The sequence below is a fragment of the Mustela putorius genome, unplaced genomic scaffold, assembly GCF_011764305.1.
Source record: "Mustela putorius furo isolate JIRA1106 unplaced genomic scaffold, ASM1176430v1.1 tig00003972_pilon_pilon_pilon, whole genome shotgun sequence".
Taxonomy (NCBI): domain Eukaryota; kingdom Metazoa; phylum Chordata; class Mammalia; order Carnivora; family Mustelidae; genus Mustela; species Mustela putorius.
In genome coordinates, this window is record NW_025422115.1 from 14,980,902 (window position 1) to 15,006,207 (window position 25,306).

A 25,306-nucleotide genomic window follows, 5' to 3' on the forward strand; every position below is an offset into this window, starting at 1 on the left:
TACTTACCCTTGAAAAGGGAATGATACTAGGTGAGACCCACATCTATATGGCTTTCTCTGAGAGCACTTCCAGAATGCACAGCACAGAGCAGACCAATCTCAACCAGAAAGCTGAAGTCTCATTGACCTTGGACTTCAGATATTAAACTCTTCTTGGATCTTTGATTCCTAACCTATGCATGTGTACGGTAAGATATCAAAGATCCAAGGAATAGCAAAACAGCTGGTAGTCAAAAAAACTGAACAAAGATTCTGAAAGATACTCCTGAAGAGAAAGTGATAAGTTGGAGGCCCATTTGGTTAGACTCAAGAAAAAAAAAAATAAGGAAATTAAACCAAAAGAAAGTTGAGGCTAAATAATGAGAACAATTAAGGCATAAGGCGATAAAAGGGATAAAACATTTTATGAGTACGACATAACCCTGATAACAAATTTATAGGGGACTGCAAGAAAAGAAAATTACAGAAAAAAATCCCTCATTAGATGGACCCCAAATTCCCTAATGATATCAAGTATTTAAGTAAATCAAATTTACGAGAGGATTTATCTCATAAATGCAGGGTTGACTCAACATTTGAAAATCAAACAATGTAATCACATATTAACAACAGAAGGGACAAAAACCATCTAATCATCTTAATCGATGTGGAAGTATATTTGAAAAAAATCCAACAACCATTCATGATTAAAAACTCTCAACAAACTAGGAATAGAAAAATACTTTCTCAACCTAATAAAAAAAAAACCTGTAAAAAAATGCCATACTTAATGGTAGATCAAATGCTTTTACTTCTAAGGTCAGGAACAAGGTAAACCTATTTGCTCCCAACACTTCTGCAATATTATACTGGAGGTTCTAGCCAGTGCAATAAAGAGGAAAAAGAAAAGGCATAAAGATTGGAAAATAAGTAAAAACTGTCTTTATTCATAAGTGACATAATTGTGTATGTTGAAAATATAAAGGAATCTCAAACTACTAAAACAAATAAGTGAATTTAATAAGTTCATAAGATTCAAGGTCAATATAAAAAGTATTTCTATATTAGAGCAGCATCCTGAAAAATTTTAAATAAGCAAATATAATAAAGTGGTATTTATAGGATAAAACTAGGTGGTGGGTTCATTGTAAAATTCTTTCAACTTTCCTGTATGATTGAAATTTATTTTTTGATTGAAATTTTTATAATAAAATACTAGAAGCCAAAGATCATAAAATATAACATTGAAAATATTAACATAGGGATGCATTTAATACAAGATATACAAGATCTTTACACTGACAACTATAAAGTTGCTCAGAGCAACCATAAAGCATTATTCAGAGAGAATAAATATCAAAATGAAAAGATATACCATATTTATGAAGTAGAAGATTCCATGTGGATGCCAGTTCTTTCCAAATGACATACAAAATCAGCAGAACCCAAATTAATTCCAGCAGGCATTTGTCAATGACAGGCTGATTCTAAAATTTTTATGAATATGCAAAAGACCTGGAATAATCAAAGTAATCTCGAAGGACAGTATTAGAGGACTTCATTACCTCATTTCAAGACTTTCTATAAAGCCACACTAATCAAGATTAGTGTGGTACTGGCAAAAAGACAAACAGATTAATGAAACAGAGGAGTTCAGAAATAGACTTATAGATTGATTTTTTAAAACTAAAATGCCAAAAAAGTTAATGGAGAAAGAACTGTTTTTAAACAAATGGTGCTAGAACTGGATTATTTAAATTATATGACATTCTGGAAAAGGCAAAACCAGAGAAAGTAAAAAGGTCAGGGCTGGAGGGATAGAAGAATGAATAGATGGAACAGTAAGGGATTTTTAGGGCAGTAAAGCTACTCTATAGGACACTATAGTGGTAGGTACAAGTCATTATACACTTGTCAAAAACCACAGAATGTGTAACACCAAAAGTTAATCCTAATGTAAAGAATGGACTTTGGGTGAGAATGTGTTAATAATGTAGGTTCACTGACTATAATAAATATATAAGTAAATGTATAGCTCTGGTACAAGATGTTGATAGTATGGGAGGATGTGCAAGGAGAGCGGGTATATGGGAAATCTCTACCTTCCTCAGTGAATTTTGTTGTGAACCCAGAACTGTCCCCCCAAATAAAGTGCATTTCTAAAAAAGAAACACATTGTTGACATACACAACAACCATTTCAAGATCTTTATGCTGATGAAAAAGAAACCAGACTTAAAAGGATTCATGGTATATGATTCCATTTATATAAAATTAACAATAAGCAAAACTAATGTATATTGATGTAAACTGGAGCAGTGGCTGCCTCTGGGTAGGGCATCATGCCAAAGGGGCAAGAGGCAGCTTTCTAGGGTAATGGAAATGTTCTATAGCTTTTTTGGTTACAGAGGTATCCACATTTGTCAAAACTTATCAAACTACAGCTGTAAGATCTGTACATTTTACTATATATGTTATATCTCAATTCTAAAAAGTAAATTTTAATTTTTATTTATTTATAAGATTTTATTTATGAATTTGAAGAGAAAAAGAGCAAGCACAAGCAGGGGAAGGGTAGAGGGAGAAGCAGACACCTTGCTGAGTGGGGAGCCTAATGTGGCACTCGAACCTAGGACTCTGGGATCATGACCTGAGTCAAAGGCAGACACTTAACGGACTGAGCCACGTAAGTGCCCTAAAAAGTAAATTTTTAGAAAATTCAACATAATTAGGGGCACCTGCCTGGCTCAGAAGAGCCAGAAGAGCATGCAACTCTTAATCTCAGGGTTGTGAGTTCAAGCCCCACAAAGGGTGTAGAGATTACTAAAAAATAAATTTAAAAAATTCGGCACAATTACAAACCATTTACACACCTATTAAAGTGGCAAAATAAAACAAGAAACTGACAATATGGAGACCTGATGTGAATGCAGAACAACTGGAATTTTCATACTTTGTTGGTGGGAATATAGAATGGTATAACCACTTTGGAAAAAGGTTTTCTATAATATTAAACAAATACTTATCATGGCCTACCAAGCCCAGTCCCAGGCATTTACCCAAGAGGAAGTAAAATTATGTTCACATGAAAACCTGACACAAATGTTTACAGCAGCTCTATTCATGAGGGCCCAAACCAAGAGCCCATCCACATGTCCATGACTTGGTCTATGAATAAATAATACCAATTCATACAACACAATACTGTTCAGCAATGAGAAGACATAAATTAACAACCTGGATGAATCTCAAAAGCAGTGTTATGTTAACCCATCCTCAAATGGCTACACAGAAATATATGGTTTATTTTATATGATATTCTGGAAGAGACAACACCACAGGACAGAGAACAGATTAAGTTGTTGCCAGGGGCTGGGGGAAGACTGACACAAGGGCATGTGAGAACTTCTGGAGATTATAAAACTTCTCTATTTTGACTGGAGTAATGGGTACATCAGGATTCACAGAGCTGCATATCTACAAAGATTAACTTTAACCCAAGTTTTACCTCAATAAACTTGACTTTAAGGTAGAAAGTAGAGGAACCTGTCTGGCTCAGTTAGTAGAGCATGTGATCTTGATCTTGGAGTTTTAAGTGAGCCCCATGTTGGGTATAGAGATTATTAAAAATAAAAGTTTAAAAAATAGAAAAAATAAAAAGAGAAAGTCAATTTACAAACCAGTAAATGGAAAACTTAATTCAAACTGAAGTTCTAACTAACTCAATGCAAAGAATCTGACCTGATTTGTAAAAGCGAACAAACAAAAACAAGAGCATTGTCACAAGAAAAACTCTTCCCCAAAACTACTGCCTGGGAAAAGGAAAGGGGCTTACTACCGCAAACACTGATAAAGCAGTGGAGCACAAAGTCTGAAGTTTTGGAGGTTTTGCCTGGTAGGTTTGGCAGTGGGAAAGAAGGGTGGAAGCCTGGGAGCAGGCCGTGTGGTCTCAGGATCCCCACAGTCCCACAGGAAGAAACAATTTTCCTGCTTACAGTGCATTTGGGAGAGGGGACGCAATTGCTCTGGGGACAAAAGACCTCATAAGCACTACTGAGCTGCCCTGTTCCCTTGCATAGGGACAAAGACACTAGGTGAGGGCAGCAAACCACGGTGCTGTCTTTTTGCTGATCTTTACCATAAACTCCAAACTGCTGTACTATCAAACTACTGACTTCTGGGACAAACTGGCAAATGGCAAAAGCGTGGGGAGACCCCCACCCAAAGAATCAACATTGCGCCTCAGGGATCTCTAAAATTTGGAGTTTTGAAATTCAGTCCGTGCCTGAGATAAAACACAGGAGTACTGTACCACCTAGCAGGCAGGGTGAAGGCAGGGATCTGAAGGAAGCTGGGGACACAAGAAAGGTGACTGATCTTTTGTGAGAGTTTCCTGAAGAGTAGTGGGTATGAACTCAGGGATCAAGAGAAGATGGCAACCCCATTCCCCCTACTGCCCTCCAACCCCCACCCATCAGCACTGAATTAGTATTTTTAAATAGTCACTTTGAATGTAAAATGGACTAAATGCTCCAATCAAAAGACATAGAGTATTAGAAGGAATAAAAAACAAGACCGTCTATATGCTGCCTACAAGAGACTCATTTTAGACCTAAAGATACCTATGGATTTAAGGTGAGGGGGTGGAGAACCATTTATCGTTACTGGATATCAAAAGAAAGCCAGAGTAGCCATGTTTATAACAGACTACATTTTTTTTTATTTTTTAAAGATTTTATTCATTTGACACAGAGAGGGAACACAAGCAGGGGGAGTAGGAGAGGGAGAAGCACGTCTCGGGCTGAGCAGGGAGCCCAATGTTGGGCTCAATCCCAGGACCCTGGGATCATGACCTGAGCCAAAGGCAGATGCTTAATGACTGAGCCACCCAGGTGCCCCCAGACTACATTTTAAACCAAAGACTATAATAAGAGATGAAGAAGGGTACTATATTATAATTAAGGGGTCTATTAAACAAGTATATCTAATAATTGTAAATATTTATGCCCCCAACTTGGGAGCATCCAAACGTATAAATCAATTAATAACAAACATAAATTACTCACTGATAATACAGTGATAACAGAGGATTTTAACACCCCACTCACAGCAATAGACAGATCACCTAGGCAGAAAATCAACAAGGACAATGGCTTTGAGTGATACTGAACGAGATGGTCCTAACAGATATATTCAGAACATTTCATCCTAAAGCAGAGGAAAACACATTCTTTTCAAGTGCACATGGAACATTCTCCAGAACAGATCACATACTGGGTCATAAATCAGGACTCCACAAGTATAAAAAGATCAAGATTATACCACGCATATTTTCAGATCACAACACTATGAAAGTTGAGGTCAACCACAAGAAAAAATTTGAAAAGACTACAAATGCATGAAGATGAAAGAACATCATACTAATGAAAGAATGGGTAAAACAGGAAATAAAAGAAATGAAAAAAGAAAAACACATGGAAGCAAATCAGAATGAAAACATGATAGTCCAAAACCTTTGCAATGCAGCAAAGGTGGACCTAAGAGGTAAGTATATTGTAATACAGGCCTTCCTCAAGAGGCAAGAAGAGTCTCAAACGCTACCTAAACTTACACCTTAAGGAGCTATAAAAAGAACAGCAAATAAAGCCTAAAGCCAGGAGAAGGAAAATAATATAGAACAGAAATAATGATATAGAAGGCTGCCTGGGTGGCACAGTCAGTTAAATGTTCGACACCTGGTTTAGGCAAAGATTGTGATCTTGGGATTTTGAGATTGAGTGCTGCATTGGGATTTGTGCTCAGTGTCCAGTCTGCTTAAGACTCTCTCTTCCTCACTCTCTGCCCCTGCCCACTGTGCTTTCTCTCTAAAATAAATAAATAAATAAATGTTAAAAAAAAAATAGAAACAACAAACACCAATAAAACAGATCAATGAAACTATGAGCTGGTCAGGATGGGTAAAATCACAACTCAGGAAAGAACAGATGTTGGCAAGAATGTGGAAAAAGGGGAATCCTCTTATATTGTTGGTGTGAATGCAAATTGGTGCAGTCACTCTGAAAAACAGTATGGAGGTTCCTCAAAAAGTTAAAATAGATCTACCCTATGACTCAGCAATTGCACCACTACATATTTATCTAAAGGGTACAGACATGGTGATTCAAAGGGGGCACATGCACCCCAATGTTTACAGCAATATCCACAATAGCCAAAATATGGAAAGAGCACAAATGTCCATCAATAGATGAATGAATAAAGATGTGATATATATGGAGAGAGTGTTATATACTCAGCCATCAAAAGGAATGAAATCTTGCCATTTTCAATGACATGTGGATGGAACTAGAGGGTATTATGCTAAGGGACATAAGTCAGTCAGAGAAAGACAAATACCATAGGATTTCATTCCTACGTGGAATTTAAGAAACAAAACAGATGAACATAGGGGGGAAGGGAAGGAAAAATAAAACAAAATCAGAGAGGGATCATAAGAGACTCTTATCTATAGGGAACAAATTGAGGGTTGCTGGAAGGGAGGTGGGTTTTAGGGATGGATAACTGGGTGATGGGAATTAAGGAAAGCGCTTGAAGTAGAGCTGTCGGTGATGAATCACTAAATTCTACCCCTGAAATTAATAATAGAGTACATGTTAACCTACTTGAATTTAAGTAAGACCTAAAAAAAAAAAAAAAACAGAAACAAAGAAAAACTATACAAAAGTTTCTGTGGCCAAGCAAAAGGAGAATAGAATCTAAAATGCTTTCTATAAGGCTGCATTTCCAAATATGACATAATTCACACTTAAATACACATAAATGTATTTTACAGTAGGACATATAAGTATAAACAGCTTATATACATTTTGCTTTATTGATATAATTTTATACACATAAGCTTATATACTATCCGATAATCTCCAAAGAAAACACCTATAAATGTACTTGTCTAGACAATATACACAACTTTTTAAAATGAACCAAAATAGAGATTCTGATTTCTCAGCTGCATGTGGTGGAATTATTTATGTATCAAGATCAAATCTTAGGTATTTACTACATTAAAGAGATTTAACTTTGTTCCATGCCAGCCATGAGTGACAGTGCGAGAGACTCCACTGTGGAAAGAATAAAGATAAGGTTAAAAAATAGGTTTAAATATTTGAAAATAAGGCTTCAATAATTTCAGAACTGAAAGTATTTGACTATCCAATTTTTAATTATTTTAAATGTAAATAAAGATGATAATTGGCTTATTAAATACAAATTGAAAAAGTAGCATTTATTTCGTATTTCAAATTAATGTTGAAAACAAAACACCTGGCATTTCACTGAACAAATCACAGTTGTCCCCTATGTTATAGAATCTGGAGTCAGTTCATAACAAAATGCTATGTTCTAACCTATGAATGGATCCTCTTTGCGTAACAATCACCCAGAGCAAAAATGGGCGAGTAAGTCAGTGCTTCCTCTAACATTTTTCTAACAGAATTTTTTAAAATGTTCAGCTATTCTTAACTAGTACATCATGATTAGAATATGCAGAAAAAGGAGAGATTAACCCTGCATGCTTAAAAAAAAAAAAAAAAAAAAGGCCGTGCAAAGAGAGATTACTTAGTCTTCTGTTTTTACAAATGAAACAGCTCTCTCCTCCCTGTGACTCAATCCACAGACTTGTCTCCTCACATGGTATTTTGAACACCTGTACTTTCCTGGAGTTTTTGAAATCGCCAAAACAAAACAAAACAAAACAAAAACCTCAATGCTTATTTTTTGAAAAGAAATAATTATAAAATCTATGTGTAATAGTAAAATATGACTGAGATCTAGTCTGCCATCTGCTTTACTTAGTAATAGTTCTAGTTCCAGCCCCACATCTCAGCTCTCTGCTCAGCGGGGAGCCTGCTTCCCTTCCTCTCTCTTGCCTGCCTCTCTGCCTACTTGTGATCTCTGTCTGTCAAATAAATAAATAAATAAAATCTTAAAAAAAAAAAAAAAACCAGTTCTAGAAATCCACTAGTGTAACATATCATATACTAAAAAGTAGTATCTTTAGTCCCCCCGTTTTACATCCGATATTCACTCACCACGTTGTGATTCTGAAAAAACAAGTCGAAGCATGGCACAACTGCTGAGGGATTTTTTTTTATGTTGGAAATGGTGAAATTTTCTAATTCTTCATGAGATTAGTACCAAAATAGTAACATTAGCCTTAGGTACAAGAAAATATAAAAGCGGTTAATAATTTAACATGGTATACTCACGATGGGGAAAGGATCCTCTACAGACAGCTTTGTTTAAAATGGTTACAAGAAACATATGGCAGTTTTTAAAATCGGACTCCATTTTCTCTATAGATTCCATTCTAGGAAAGAAAGTAAACTGCAATTTAGTAAGTATATAAAGGGTTAAGGGTAGGCTACAAAATGCCTTTGGATTAATTTCAAATGTACTTCAGTTTAATTTCCTAAGTCTAAAGATTATGAAATATAAAATTTCCTCCCCCACTTTAAAATATAAATTTTCCAAATATTTGAAGGCAAAAGTCATTATGACATATAACTATGCTCTTTTTGGGTGGTACTGAGTTCTGAAGCTGGGATGACTGGGGAGGTTCCGTTTTCCATTACACATTTCTGTATTTTTCATTTGCATATCTTCTTTATGAAACAACAAATACATTAAAGATATAAAACCCTACATTTTAAAGTTATTAAAAAATGGGAAGGAAAAATCAAGTAAGACGAAATCAGAGAAGGAGACAAACCATCAGAGACTCTTAACTATAGGGAACAAACAGAATTGCTGGGGGGGTGGGGGGGAGGATAGGGTAATTGGGTGACGGGCATTAAGGAGGCTGCATGATGAAATGAGTACTGGGTGTTATATGCAACTAATGAATTACTGAACTCTAAGTGAAACTAATGATACACTATATGTTAACAAATTGAATTTAAATAAAATTTATAAAAAATAAAATCTTTAAAAAAATAAAAACTTTATTATGGACAATATGGAACGTACATAGGAGAGAGTGCAGAGGACACTCACATACCCACATCCAGCCTCAGCAGTCATCTACTGCAAAGAGGCTCTGTGCATAGCCCATATCTACCACATTTAGAAACAAATTTGAGACCTCATAGCCCTTTGGTCATAAATATTTCAGTGTGTATACATTAAAGATACAGACTCCTTTTAAAACAGCCACAATACAATGAATACTGTTATGCTGAAAAGATATTAAAAAAAAAACACCATAATACCGTTTGCTTGAAAATATTTAACAATGATTTTTTAATATCACCAAATAACCAGTGTTCAAAATTCACATTGCTTTTGAAATTTTTTACTCTTCTACTCTACATCTGAATCAGGATCAATTAATTTCCATAAACACTATAATGGCTCATAATGCTTCTAAAGTCTTCCTCACTCTGTGGTGTTGTTCTCACAATTTACTTTTTGAAGAAACTGAAACAATTCAATTTTAGCCAAGCAAATGCAGCAGTGTTATTATTTCCACCTCTATGTCCCAGTGATATGGAAAGAAAAATGTGTTTTACATACTTTGAGACAGCCATAACAAAGCAAGTAAGAATTTTATTTTCATCCTGCAATTAAGAATTCTAAACTACACTTAGTTTCCTTATTCAGAGCATTCTGAAACAGCATAGATTAAGGTTTTAATTTTTTTTTTAAAGATTTTATTTATTTGTCCGAGAGAGAGTGAGCGAGAGCGAGCACAGGCAGACAGAGTGGAAGGCAGAGTCAGAGGGAGAAGCAGGCTCCCTGCGGAGCAAGGAGCCCGATATGGGACTCGATCCCAGGACGCTGGGATCATGACCTGAGCCGAAGGCAGCTGCTTAACCAACTGAGCCACCCAGGCATCCCAAGGTTTTAATTTTGATTAGCACTATCATGAATTCTTACCTCCTTACTGACATGTACAAGCTATTATTCCAACAGTCTGGTCAATCAGACTTGCACTTTCATTTTAGGGAAGTAACAGAGGAATTATCATGAATTTTATGAACAAGACAGGGACAAACTACTGAACTGTACATTAACAGTAGAGGATGGCACTTTAGATATGAAAAGCAAGCTCCTGGCTCCACAACTGTCTTCTGACTTTATGGCATCTGTCTTTCTGTATGATTCTGGACAATACTCTATCAAGACATCCAGAATTCGCTTTAAAATAATTCAGCAAGTTATGAATGGAGTTGGGCACCTAGAGTTTGTTAGGCAGTTTGCTCTAATTGTGTATGTTTCAAAGTATTCATAATTAACAAAACTTTTACAAGTAAACATGAATGCAATCTAAGAATATCTACTTGTTCCAATTAAAATTTTCAGATAATTGTTTTACAACTCATAAAAAAAACTGCACACTTTTGATGCTGCCTAGTTAAAATGAAAAAGTTCAACTCTTACTTTCGTATATGTAATATATGATATGTGATATGTGACATGGGATATGTGTAATATATTGCACCAAGATGTAAAAAGACTCCCAGAATGTAATTTACAAAAAAGTTTTGAGAATAAAGCCAGTTTAAAAAATTTTTTAAATTTAAATTCAATTTAATTAACATATCCTGTATTATTAGTTTCTGTGGTAGAATCAGTGATTCCTCAATTGCATTCAACATCCACTGCTCTTAACTTCAAGTCCTTTCCTTAATGTCCATCACCTAGTTACCCCATCCATAAACCCACCTCTCCACCAGCCACCCTCAGTTTGTTCCCTATAGTTGTTCGTTATGGTTTGTCTCCCTCTTTTGCTCTTTTTATTTTGCTTAGCATGATACCCTCTAGTTCCATCCATATGTTGTTGCAAATGGCAAGATTTCATTCTTTTTGATGTTTGAGTAATATACCATTCTGTGTGTGTGTGTGTATGTGTATACACCACATCTTCTTTGCTCATTTATCTGTTGATGGACATCTCGGCTCTTTCCATATTTTGGCTATTGTGGACATTGCTAGTATGAACATGGGGGTGCAGGTGTCCTTTTAAATCACTATGTCTGTACCCTTTGGATAAATATGTAGTGGTACAACTGCTGGGCTGTAGGGTGGCTCTGGGCTGTAGGGTAGCTCTATTTTAACTTTTTTTTTTTTTTTAAAGATTTTATTTATTTGAAAGAGATCACAAGTAGGCGGAGAGACAGCAGAGAGAGAGGAGGAAGCAGGCTCCCCACTGAGCAGAAAGCCCGATGCAGAGCTCGATCCCAGGACCCTGAGATCATGACCTGAGCCGAAGGCAGTGGCTTAACACACCGAGTCATCCAGGCACCCCTATTTTAACTTTTCGAGGAACTTCCATACTGTTTTCCAGAGTGACTGCACCATTTACATTCCCACCAACAATGTAAGAGGATTCCCCTTTCTCCACATCCTTGCCAACATCTGTTCCTTCCTGACTGGTTAATTTTTAGCCATTCTGCCTGGTATGAGGTGGTATTTCATTGTGGTTTTGATTTCTATTTCCCTGATACTGAGTGATACTGAGCATTTTTTCCTGTGACTACTGGCCATTTGTATGTCTTCTTTGGAGAAATCTCTTTCATGTTTTCTGCACATTTCCTGACTGGGTTGTTTTTTGGGGGTGAATTTGGTAAGTTCTTCTTCTTCTTCTTCTTTTTTTTTTTGAAGATTTTATTTATTTATTTGACAGAGAGAGATTACAAGTAGGCAGAGAGGCAGGCAGAGAGAGAGGAGGAAGCAGGCTCCCCGCCGAGCAGAGAGCCCGATGCGGGACTCGATCCCAGGACCCTGAGATCATGACCTGAGCCGAAGGCAACGGCTCAACCCACTGAGCCACCCAGGCGCCCTTCTTCTTTTTTTTTTTTTAAATAAGATTTTATTTGTCAGAGACAGACTGAGAGAGTGAGAGAGCACAAGTAGGGGGAGTGGCAGGCAGTGGAGAAGCAGGGTCCTGGGATCCTGACCTGAGCTGAAGCCAGACACTTAAGGACCAAGGCACCCAGGTGTCCCTTTTAAGTTTGGATACTAGCCCTTTACCTGATGTCATTTGTGAATATCTTCTCCCATTCCATAGGCTGCCTTTAGTTTTGCTGAAGTTTTGCTGTGCAGAAGCTTTTTATCTCGATGAACTCCCAATAGTTAATTTTTGCTTTTCTTTTCCCTGCCTTTGGAGATGTGTCTAGCAAGAAGTTGCTGCCTCTGTTCTCTTTTAGGAATTTAATGGATTCCTGTTTCACATTTAGGTCTTTCATTCATTTTGAGTTTATTTTTGTGTATGGGGTAAGAAAGTGGTCCAGTTTCATTCTGCATGTGGCTGTCCTATTTTCCCAATACCGTCTGTTGAAGAGACTGTCTTTTCTCCACTGGATATTCTTTCCTGCTTTGTTGATTAGTTGACCATGCAGTTGAGGGTCCATTTCTGGGTTATCTACTCTGTTCCATGATCTTTGTGTCTATTCTTATGGCAGTACCATATTGTCTTGATGATTACAGTTTGTAATACAGTGTGAAGTCTGGAACTGGGATGCCTCCAGCTCTGGCTTTCTTTTTCACCATTCCTTTGGCTACTCAGGGTCTTTTCTAGCTTTCATACAAATTTTAGGATTGTTTGCTACAGCTCTGTGAAAAATGCGAGTGGTGTTTTGGTAGGGATGATTGCTCTGGGTAGCAGACATTTTAAACAGTATTTGTTCTTCTAATACATAAGCATGGATTGTTTATCCATTTTTTTTCTTAAGTGTTCTATAGTTTTCGGAGTACAGATCCTTTTCCTCCCTGATTAGGTTTATTCCTAAGTATCTTATGGTTTTTGGTGCAATTGTAAATGGGATCAATTCCTTGATTTTTCTTTCTTATGTCTCATTGTTGGTATACAGAAATGTGATCAACTTCTGTACATTGATTTTATATCGGCCACTTTGCTGAATTCCTATATGAGTCCTAACAGTTTCTGGGTGGAGTCTTTTAGGTTTTCAACATAGATTATCATGTCATCTGTGAGTGAAAGTTTGACTTCTTTGCCAATTTGGATACCTTTTATTTCTTTTTGTTTTCTGACTGTTGAGGCTAGAACTGCCAGTACAATGTTGAACAACAGTGGTGAGAATGGGCATCCCTGTTATGTTTCTGACCCTAGGGGACAAACTCTGAGTTTTTCCCCCTTGAGGATGACATTTGCTGTGGGTCTTCTGAATGTTGAGGAATGTTCCCTCTATCCATACTTTTTGAAGATTTTAATATAGAAAGGATGCTCTATTTTGTCAAATGCTTTTTCTGCATCAATTGAGAGAATCATGTCTTTTCTTTTATTAATGTGGTGCATGATCTTGATTGATTTGTGGATGTTGAACAACATCCACAGACCAGGAATAAATCCCACTTGGTCCTGCTGAATAATCCTTTTGATGTATTGTTGACTTCTTTTTCTTATATTTTTTATTAATATATAATATATTATTTGTATGGTTAGATTCTATTAGCTAGTATCTTGGTGAGAATTTTTGCACCCATCTTCATCAGAGTTCATCAGATTGGTAATTCTCTTTTGGTGGGGTCTTTAGTTTTTGGGATCAAGGTAATGCTGGCCTCATAGAGTGAGTGTGGAAGTTTTCCTTTCATTTCTGTTTTTTCACACAGCTTCAGAAGAATAGGTATTAACTCTTTAAATTTTTGGTAGAATTCTGCTGGGAGGCTATCTGGCCCTGGACTCTTGCTTGTTGGGAGATTTTTGATTACTGCTTCAATTTCTTTGCTGGTTATGGGTCTATTCAGGTTTTCTATTTCTTCCTGTTTTAGTTTTGGTAATTATAGGTTTCTAGGAATGCATCCATTTCTTCCAGATGGCCCAATTTGTTGCCATATAGTTGTTCATAATATTCTCTTATAATCGTTCGGTTTTTTTCCAGTGTTGGTTCTGATTTCTCCTCTTTCATTCATGATTTTATTGCTTTGGGTCCTTTCTCTTTTCTTTTTGATCATCTGGCTAGTGGGTTATCAATCTTATTAATTCTTTGAAGGAAACAGCTACTAGTTTCATTGATTTATTATTTTTTTATTTCTATGTCATTGATTTCTGCTATAATTTTTATTTCTCATCTCCTGCTCATTAGGCTTTGCTACTCTTTTCCCAGATCCTTTAGGTGTAAGTCTAGGTTCTGAATTTGAAACTTTTCTTGCTACTTGAGGAAGGCTTGTATTGCTATATACTTCCCTCTTATAATCAGTTTTGCTGTATCTGAAGTGTTTTTGAACTGTCATGTTTTCATTTTCTTCCACATGTTTTTAAAATTCTTCTTAATTTCATGGTTGACCCATTCATTCCTTAGTAGGATGCTCTTTAACCTCCAAGTGTTTGTGTTCCTTCCAAATTTTCTCTGGTGATTAAATTCAAATTTTAAAGCACTATGGTCTGAAGTAGGCATGGCATAATCTCAGTCTTCTAGTACCAGCTGAGACCTGATTTGTGACCCAGTATGTCATCTATTCTGGAGAATGTTCCATGCGTACTTGAGAAGAATGTGTATTCTGTTGCTTTAGGATGAAATGCTCTGAATATATCTGTGAAGTCCATCTGGTCCATTATGTCTTTCAAAGCCCTTGTTTCCTTGCTGATTTTCTGCTTAGATGATCTGTCCATTGCTTTGAGTGGAGTGGCTTCCTTATTTTCCATCATTTTGTCTTCTGTATCACTAACTTCTCCTCTGCCTCATTCATCCTTGGCATTAGAGACTCCAGTTTTGACTGCATCCCAGTAATAGCATTTTTAGTTTTGGCCTGATTAAATTTTAGCTTTTATTTCTCCAGTAAGGGATTTTATAGTGTCTCCTATGGTTTTTTCAAGCCCAGCCAGTATCTTTTTAATCACTTCAAATTCTAGTTCAGACATCTTACTTATATCCATATTTAAATCCCTGGCATTGAGTGCTACCCCTGTTCTTTCTTTCATGCTGAATTTCTCCATCTGGTCATTATGTCCAGAAAAGAATAAAAGAAAGAGAAAAGACAACATACCAACAAGAACAACAGAAAAAAAAAATAACAAAACAAACCAGAAGAAAATAAAAACAAGACAAAATAAGAAAAAAAAAAAACCCCACAAATAAACTGAATGAAACAAAATACTAGATCCTGGGTTTATTTTGGCCTGCTTATTAAAAGAAATGAGATTCCTAAATACAAAAGAAAGGAAAAAATATATATGAAAATAAAGTAAAATAAAAAAGTAAAATAAAAGTAAAGTAAGATAAAATATACAATGTATAAAAGTAAGTATATGTATATAAAACATACATGTAAAAGTTAAAATAATTGAAAAAATAAGAAAACAGCATAGAAAAAATAAAACTGAAAGACTAAAGAATAATAAACTGCAAATGTTATATATGGTTTTCCCCACAAGCTGAAGTTGTGCAGTTCTGTATGATCAGTGAATTTGGTGCTGGTTGGATGTTCCTGTTGGTCATCTTGGGGAGAGGCCAATTGTGCTGATTCTCAGGTGCCCTTGTGGTGGTGAAATTGCACTTCCCTTGCTAGGGGGCCAAGCTCAGTGTTAGCGGTTCTGGATTCCACTTTGTGGTGCTGTTTTGCTCCTTGAAGGGTTTCAGCACCAATGGGGGCAGGGGATGAAAATGGCGGTGCCCCACTCTCTAGCCCCAGAACTGAAAGTTTGTGCTGCCCACTCTTCAGTGAGCCGTCAAGAAAAGCAGTCATTCATAAGCCAGTTTTAAAAGGGAAACTGAAATGGTCAAAACGCAGAGGTTCCACAAGCTACATACTTACTTCCATGCTCCCAGACCTGCTTGCCAACCATCTGCAAACATGAGAGCCAAATTCAATACCTTCATGATGGCTTCTTTCACGAAACTGACCTAGAGATTAAAGCCACAGACAGAATATAGGCTCTGTAACTATGTTTGGACACTGACACCAACACTTTTATTTAATCTACATGAGTCACAGAAAAAGTTCATCAATGCAATGACAGCCTTCAATATAATATGAAAGGGTGCTGGTTGTGAATAAGTGCACCTGGAATCAGGCCACATGTCTAATGCACCTGTGATATAGGGAGTATTAGCAGCAGAGTCTGACCAACAGAGCAAGTGACTATTTCCTCGGCTGGCCATTTAAATGCACCAACAAAAGGGAGCAAGTAATCTAATGGCTATAAATTGACTTAATTCTGTATATTCTCACTAAGCTGGTTGCACTTCCTGACTAAAGCACTACTATTCCACAACTGCAGACACAATCTTCCGATTGAATCTAAGTGCAGTGCAGGGTGCAGATGACTGTAATACAGTTCATATCTGTTTCTCTTAGATATAATTTCTCGTAACATGGCACAAATTTGTAACTTAATTTGGTCATTCCTGATAGACTATTCTGCTTATTAAGTATAAAATTCTGAAGTGGAGAGACAATCTCCCTTGGCCAGCTTCATTCCTGCCTCATGGCCAAATCTGCAGACACCATCTCACGTACCTTTTCTCTCAGCAAACAACGATCATGGATGGTTGATAAGTATCTATAGTGAATCTTAATCAACTGATCTAAATCCTTGGCTTCCTCGACTTGATGTTGAAACTCCAGCCCTGTACTGTGAAGAATCTTGAAGAGAAAGATGAAAAGTTTATTAATCATCAGACTTCTATGAAGACGTGTACGCTAGACACAAAACTTTATATCAATCTCTTCTACTCCTCTCAAATTCTTTTTTCAATAATTACATCTGTAAAATTTACAAAATGCCTTCTTTAAAGGCTGACATTCTTATCTTAGAATAATGATGGGGGGCCAGTTCTTTAGGAAATCCATTCACAGAGTAAACAAATGCCTTGCTCTGGACTAACAGACTGTTCCTGGTGGGAAGGGCCAAGTGTATCAAATCACATACAAAAAGCATTTTTTAAAAAAATTATCAGGTAAACTGAACTTATATGTTTTCAGAAGTTTCAATGTTTTTATAATAATCTTCTTTATAAGGAGCATAGACATAATTTAACTAGAAAATAAGAAGCAAAAACTTAAACTCCTACCATATACTCTCAATAATAAGGGTTTAAGGCTGTCTCTGAAAGCCAATGTATGGTAATCAGAAAGCACCTCTGCCATATGCATCACATCTAAAACACAGGCTTTAAAGGCTCACTTCTTCCAAATAAAACGAGTTTTAGAACTTGTATACAAATAAGTTTTTCTTTTTAAACCAATCATTTTAAATCCCAAATGTCTTCTTAGAATTCTGCTATTGTTCAATTATCTGAACTTCTCTTTCAGACCTCCTCTAGATCTGGTTTTAAGATGTATAAGAAAAGCAGTTTCATTTAGTTTGTAATGAGTTGTTTCTTGCTTGTAGGAAAAAAATGTATTTATATAATCTGGCTGCATCTTCCTCCTTACATACCACACTAGCCTGACTGTAACTGGCTGTTACTAAAATTTGAAGCCATTTTTTAGGGACAGATCTGTCACCACTGATAAAGTTTAAAAGACTATACTGCAAGTTCAGAAGGCAATTCCAGAAGAGGAGCTTTGGGTATGCCAATCCTAAGAGGCTGCTGGACAGGAGGGACAGGAGTCTCCAGATGCATGTGCTCTGGCATGTTTAAAAAAACATTTTCTGGGGTGCCTGGGTGGCTCAGTGGGTTAAAGCCTCTGCTTTGGCTCAGGTCAGGGTCCCAGGGTCCTGGGATCGAGCCCCACATCAGGCTCTCTGCTCGACGGGGAGCCTGCTTCCTCCTCTTTCTCTGCCTATCTCCTCTGCCTACTTGTAATCTCTGCCTGTCAAATAAATAAATAAAAATCTTTAAAAATTATTAAAAAAATTTTCCCCCACTATCATGTTATTTTATGATCAAATATTTTATATGCACTATTGTTACACTTACAGTCTATAAGTACTTTGTGGGCTCTTAAAAATATATCACAAGTAATTCAGACACAAACCCTGGTCATGATGTAGTTGTGTAAGCTGTTCACAAAGTGCATGAGCTTTACTCTCAAGAGGAACATACGATGAATTTGCTGTCTTATTGGTTCCTTTTGTGATCCAAACTGAGCAGCTGTGCCTTGTTCACATAAAAATCCTTCTCTGAGTTGTGGTTTTCCAGCAGTACTAGCTAGTTCTGTGCAAGATTGAAAGAGTAGAGTAAGTGAGAAGAACATCTACTCAAATGCACCTGTGCCACTGCACAGGGGTGGGACTTCTGATGTGGTCATCACCTGCAAAGGGTACTCTACAGGGGCATATTAAGGACCTACCTTCAGTGTCTCTGGAAGGTAAAGTAGTGAAAAGTTCCCCTTATCACTGTCATTAAAACCTAAATGCCAACTTAAGAAAAAAACAAACAAACAAAACCCAACTAAATGCCAAGTCCCAATACTCTGTCATTAATTTTTTTTTCATAATTTAAGAATATTTATTCTGGCTAAATTCCTCACCAAGCTGTTATATTTCAGACTGACTGCAGTACAATTCCCTGGCATTTCATTCAGGGAGGTTAATTTTGACAACTGCAAAACTGTTGCTATAAATACTTGTCATCTGGACACTTGTGTATACATAAAAAATGACCAAAGATTACCCATTTCTTTATTTCAGGGCTAAAATGCAACTATAATTTATCTGTTGAAAACAAATCTTACCACCAAATAGTAAAACATCCAGACTATATTTTGCCCATTTTATTTGCAATAAGAGAAGGAACACCTGATTATAAATTTTTTGACATTCCAAACTTATAACAATATCCACAGGCCATGGGATCTATAAAAACAAAAACAGAAAATTAGAGTAGAACGTAACCTACCTATTACTTGCATGGTGTAATTTAATAGAAAACAATATTCTTACAAAATGTATCAGCACATACCTTATAGCTCAGGGTCAGACCATCTAAGATATGAACAGGGAGTTTCTTCTTGGTTGTGTCCACATTTTCATAAGATATAGACAGACTAGACAAAGAAATTTCAGTTTTAGTTTGTGAAAGTACTAAGCTCAAATAAAAATACTCTTTAAAAAACCATCAGCATTTTAACATTTATATCATATTTCAAAGAAGACATATTTCATAAAAGGAATGCAAATATTCCAATTAAGGGTTTCTATCATGTATTCCAGAACAGAAATTTGGTTTTAGAAGTAAGTAAGAGGAGCAAAGTTGTTTGGCGGGGAAGTAGGAGGAGGCGCCTTTTCAACCTGTACCCCAAAGTGAGCTGATTACCTACCAAAGAACTCCGTTCACCCATGAAATCAGCCTGAGATCAGAATTATACGTCTGGATCTCTACAGGGGCAGAAGACGCCAGTGGGCAGGTAAAGCGGAGTGGGAATGGTAAACGATAAACAAAAGGGGGAGGGAGCCACCAGAGGCGACCGGTTGGAAAGTAATACTCCCAATATGAGGGAGAGTGCCCTGCATCTGGGGACCAGCATTAACTTGGAGACTGGTTGAAAGCACTGCAAAAGAGCAAGGGATCGTGGGGGGGGGTAAATTGTGGGAATGGGGTGGCTAGGGACAGGGGCTTAAGTCCCAGGTCCGAGGACAGCCACCCCTGGCGCTGAGCCAGAGAGAGTGCAGTGGAGAAACCAGGTCTTGGTCCCTAAGCCACTAGCACACCCGAGGATGCATGGGGTCCGGCTCCTGTGAGGGGATGGGAGCCACGCCGGATGGCAGAACACGGGAGCCCTGCTATAGAGCCTGGGATACTCACGCCCCACATCCTCCCCTGAAAGAGGTACAAAAGCTGGCACCCTTTGATACACACCATTGTTTCAGAGCCTAAGACGTGTACACCAAACTCTCCCCCCAGAGAGGTGCACGAAGGCCCACCCTGGTGCTTTCAGACCTGGGCCCCATTCTCAGAGCCTGAGTTCTGCGCATGACCCACAGCCTCCCCTGAAACTGGTGCGCAGCCGGGCGCTCTTAGACCCAGAAAGACCGGGCACTCCCAGCCCAGGCCAGCAGGAAAATCTCAGTCGGTGATCACTGCATGGAACCTCTCTGGCGGTCTGGAGCTTCCCAGACAGCCGCCACTGCCATGGCTTTGGGTACAAGCAAAAGATCCTGCATCCCCAGGGACCGTGACTTGGAACCTGCTCTGCCAGCAGCCAAGGGGGAACTTATTTGGGCTCTGCAGCCAGACTGAGGCTTCTCTCTGAGAGGGAGGTCAGGGCGCACTTTGTTTTCCTCAAACTACAAAAACCATCAAAAGCGGTCAAGGTGAGAGAAAAAAAAAAGTGAACAAACATAAAAACCACCAGAGAACAAAAGCTGGAAAAAAATAGTTTCCTCAGAGCCACCCCCTTGAGGGGGGCGGGAGGACTTAACTCAGGGAACATCATTGACTGAAAACCTACGTGGCAGGCCCCTCCCCCAGAAAACAAAACAAGAAAGAAAAAAAAAAAAGAGAGAGAAAAGAAAAAAAAGGACTACAAAAGAACAAACACTACTTCATAGGAAAACTTTTATTTTTTACTCATTCCCACTATTCTGGTTCATTTGTTTTTCTATATAGATAATTTTTTTAACCTATTTACCATCACAGTGAGATGTCCAGTACCTCAAATTCCATAATAATCTTCTAACCTGAACTTTTTGATACATACACCTACGTTTTTCTTTTGCATTTCTATTTTTTGAATTCCTTTTTTAAAAATTTTAGTTCAGTATAGTCTAGTTTATTTATTTTTATTTTTATTTTCTAATATTCATATAGAATTAAACTTCAAAGTAATTACCTTTCCCCAATCAATACTACCCCAATAGGTAAACCAATTTTTAATCGCCCTTTATCTTAGGAAAGTTGAGTCCTTTAACAAAGATATCAAGATACATCCAGAAAGAATAAAAAAAAACCTTCCTCGCCCACACTGAGAATGTATAACCACTCTCTCATCTTTTTCTTCCACCAGTGTTTCTGTGTTTTTGTGTTTGTCCTGATAGCATAAAAATCTTACACTTGGGATTCTTTTTGACGAGGTTCTTCCTTTATTTGCACATATATATATATATTTTTTTTTTCTCTTGTCATATACTTTTATAAGTCTTTTTGTTTGTCTACTTCATAAATCTTACCTTGGGGCCCATTTGGGCTGAACCTTCTCTTTCATCTTCCCTTTCTTTCCTGTCTCTCTCTCTCTCTTTTTCTTTTCTTTTGTCTCTCATTTGGGTGGGGAATCCCGATTGCTCAGAAGTGTTCCAGGGTGCACCTTGACTGCACCACGGTCAATACATCCAGCTACAACTGTTCAGTCATCTCCCACCAAAATGACTAGGAGGAAGAAGGTCCAACAGAAGAAAAATACAGAGGATGGACCTTCTGCAACAGAGCTAATGGCTGTCAATATAGACAATATGTCGGAAAGAGAATTCAGGCTAACAATTATCCAGGAAATAGCTAGTTGGAGAAGGCCATGGATGACAAAAAGGAATTGATTAGGGCCGAGCTGAAAGAGATGAGAGATGATGTTGACAATGTTAGGGCGGAGCTTAAAGCTACCAGGGAGGAGGTTCACAATGCTCTCAATGAGTTCCAATATAATAAATTCTCTCAAAGCTAGGGTAACTGAGACAGAAGATAGAATTAGTGATCTGGAGGACAAACAGATAGAGAGAAAGGACCAGGAGGAAGCCTGGAACAAACAGCTTAGAAACCACGAAAACAGAATCAGGGAAATAAATGATGCCATGAAACGTTCCAACGTCAGAATTATTGGAATCCCTGAAGGAGAGGAGAAAGAAAGAAGTCTAGAAGATATAGTGGAGCAAGTTCTTCATGAAAATTTTCCCAAACTCGCAAATGGAACCAGCGTTCATGTACTAGAGGCCGAACAGTCTCCACCCAAGATTAAAGATCCCAAAAAAACATCAAGACACCTGATAGTCAAATTGAGGAATCATAATTGTAGATATAATCTCTTGAAAGCTGCTAGGATAAAGAGGCTCCTTACTTAAAGAGGAAAGCCTATCAGAATAACGTCAGACCTGTCCACAGAGACCTGGCAAGCCAGAAAGGGCTGGCAAGATAAATTCAGGGCACTAAATGAGAAGAACATGCAGCCAAAAATAATTGATCCAGCAAGACTGATATTCAAAATGGATGGAGAGATAAAGAGTTTCGAAGACTAGCAAGGCTTAAAAGACTATGTAACCACCAAGCCGACACTGCAGGAAATATTAAGGGGGGGTTCTATAAAAGAGGAAAAATCCTAAGAATAGCATTGAACAGAAATATAGAAATAATCTACAGAAAGAAAGACTTCAAAGGTAACACGATGTCAATAAAAACGTATCTATCAATAATCACTCCGAATATGAACGGCCTAAATGCACCCACAAAACGACACAGGGTTGCAGATTGGATCAAAAGACAGGACCCATCCATATGTTGTCTACGAGAGACCCATTTTGAACCTAAAGATACACCCAGACTGAAAGTGAAGGGATGGAGAAACATCTTTCATGCCAATGGGCCTCAAAAGAAGGCTGGGGTAGCGATTCTCATATCAGATAAATTAGATTTTAAACTAAAGACTGTAGTCAGAGATACAGAAGGACACTACATCATTCTGAAAGGGACTATCCACCAAGATTATCTAACAATTGTAAATATCTATGTCCCCAATATGGGAGCAGCCAATTACATAAGAAAACTGTTAATCAAGATAAAGAGTGATATTGATATGAATACACTAATAGTAGGAAATCTTAACATGCCTCTCTCAGAAATAGATCATCGAAGCAGAAAATCAATAAAGAAACAAGAGCATTGAATGACACATTGGACCAGATGGACCTCAGATATATACAGAACATTCCACCCTAAAACAACAGAATACTCCTTCTTCTCAAGTGCACATGGAACCTTCTCAAGAATAGACCACATACTGGGTCACAAATCAGGACTCAACTGATACCAAAAGACTGAGATTATTCCCTGCATATTCTCAGATCACAATGCTTTGAAACTCGAGCTCAATCACAAGGAAAAGTTCGGAAGGAACTCAAACCCCTGGAAGCTAAAGACCACCTTGCTTAAGAATGCTTGGATCAACCAGGAGATCAAAGAAGAACTGAAACAATTTATGGAAACCAATGAGAATGAAGACACTTCGGTTCAAAACCTATGGGATACAGCAAAGGCGGTCCTAAGGAGGAAATACATAGCCATCCAAGCCTCCCTCAAAAAAATGGAAAATTCAGAACACAGCAGCGGTCTCTACACCTTAAATAAGTGGAGAATCAACAACAAATCAAACCAACTACACACATAAGAAGGGAAATAATAAAGATTAGAGCTGAGATCAATGAGGTAAAAACCAGATACAGTAGAATGTATCAATGAAACTAGAAGCTGGTTTTTTGAAAGAATCAATAAGGTCGATAAACCATTGGCCACACTAATCCAAAAGAAAAGAGAAAAAGCCCAAATTCATAAAAGTATGAATGAAAAGGGTGAGATCACAACTAACACCAAGGAAGTAGAAATAATCATCAGAAGTTATTATCAACAGTTATATGCCAATAAGCTTAGAAACCTAGATGAAATGGATGCATTCCTGGAAAACTATAAACTCCCAAAACTGAACCAGGAAGAAACTGACAACCTATTCTACTAGATATCTAGTAACGAGATTGAAGCAGTGATCAAAAACCTCCCAAAAAACAAGAGCCCAGGACCTGACGATTTCCCTGGGGAATTCTACCAAACGTTCAAAGAAGAAATAATACCTATTCTCCTGAAGCTGTTTCAATAAATTGAAGCAGAAGGAAAACTTCGAGACTCTTTCTATGAGTCAGCATTACCCTGATCCCCAAACCAGGCAAAGACCCTACCAAAAAGGAGAGTTTTAGACCAATATCACTGATGAATATGGATGCTAAAATTCTCAACAAGATCCTAGCCAACAGGATCCAACAGCACATTAAAAAGATTATCCACCATGACCAGGTGGGATTCATCCCTGGGCTTCAAGGATGGTTCAACATTCGCAAATCAATCAATGTGATACAACAAATTAATATGAGAAGAGAGAACATGGTCCTCTCAATTGATGCAGAAAAAGCAATTGACAAAATCCAGCATCCGTTCTTGGTTAAAACCCTTCAAAGTACAGGGATAGAGGGGACATTCCTGAACTTCATCAAATCTATCTATGAAAAACACACAGCAAATATCATCCTCAATGGGAAAAAGCTTGCAGCCTTCCCATTGAGATCTGGAACAAGACAATGATGCCCACTTTCACCACTCTTGTTCAACATGGTATTAGAAGTCCTAGCAACAGCAATCAGACAACAAAGGTATCCAAATTGGCAATGAAGAAGTCAAACTCTCTCTCTTCGTTGATAACATGATTCTTTATATGGAAAACCCAAGACTCCACCCCCAAACTACTAGAACTCCTACAGCAATTCAGCAACGTGGCAGGATACAAAGTCAATGTACAGAAATCAGTGGCTTTCTTATACACTAATAATGAAAATACAGAAAGGGAAATTAGAGAATTGATTCCATTTACTATAGCACCAAGAACCATAAGATACCTGGGAATAAACCTAACCAAAGAGGTAAAGGATCTGTACTCGAGGAACTACAGAATACTCATGAAAGAAATTGAAGAAGACACAAAAAGATGGAAGACCATTCCATGCTCTTGGATCAGAAGAATAAACATTGTTAAAATGTCTATACTGCCTAGAGCAATCTATACTTTTAATGCTATTCCGATCAAAATTCCACCGGTATTCTTCAAAGAGCTGGAGCAAATAATCCAAAAATTTGTATGGAATTAGAAGAGACCCCGAATCGCTAAGGAAATGTTGAAAAACAAAACTAAAACGGGGGGCATCACATTACCTGATTTCAAGCTTTACTACAAAGCTGTGATCACCAAGACAGCATGGTACTGGCATAAAAACAGACACATAGACCAGTGGAACAGAGCAGAGAGCCCAGATATGGACCCTCAACTCTATGGTCAAATAATCTTCGACAAAACAGGAAAAATATACAGTGGAAAAATGTCTCTTCAATAAATGGTGCTGGGGGGCGCCTGGGTGGCTCAGTGGGTTAAGCCGCTGCCTTCGGCTCAGGTCATGATCTCGGGGTCCTGGGATCGAGTCCCGCATCGGGCTCTCTGCTCAGCAGGGAGCCTGCTTCCTTCTCTCTCTCTCTGCCTGCCTCTTAGTGTATTTGTGATTTCTCTCTGTCAAATAAATAAATAAAATCTTTTTTTTTTTTTAAAGATTTTTATTTATTTATTTGACAGAGAGAAATCACAAGCAGGCAGAGAGGCAGGCAGAGAGAGAGAGGAGGAAGCAGGCTCCCCGC

At 37.7% G+C, this 25,306-nt stretch overlaps 1 protein-coding gene across 5 annotated transcripts in view; it reads right to left on the bottom strand.

Moving 5' to 3' along the window:
- Positions 1–6,747: 6,747 nt before the first annotated feature.
- Positions 6,748–25,306, bottom strand: part of TUBGCP5 (tubulin gamma complex associated protein 5) — a 101,366-nt gene continuing 82,807 nt past the window's right edge. For all 5 annotated transcript variants that reach the window (XM_004758503.3, XM_045070568.1, XM_004758505.3 and 2 more), the window contains 7 exons: positions 18,842–18,926; positions 18,615–18,735; positions 17,916–18,094; positions 16,452–16,577; positions 15,747–15,835; positions 8,240–8,340; positions 6,748–7,093 (listed from right to left, as the gene is read on the bottom strand). In XM_004758503.3, coding sequence (XP_004758560.1) covers positions 7,047–7,093; positions 8,240–8,340; positions 15,747–15,835; positions 16,452–16,577; positions 17,916–18,094; positions 18,615–18,735; positions 18,842–18,926 — 748 coding nt within the window. In that variant the 3' untranslated portion in view covers positions 6,748–7,046. The remainder of the gene's footprint in view (positions 7,094–8,239; positions 8,341–15,746; positions 15,836–16,451; positions 16,578–17,915; positions 18,095–18,614; positions 18,736–18,841; positions 18,927–25,306) is intronic.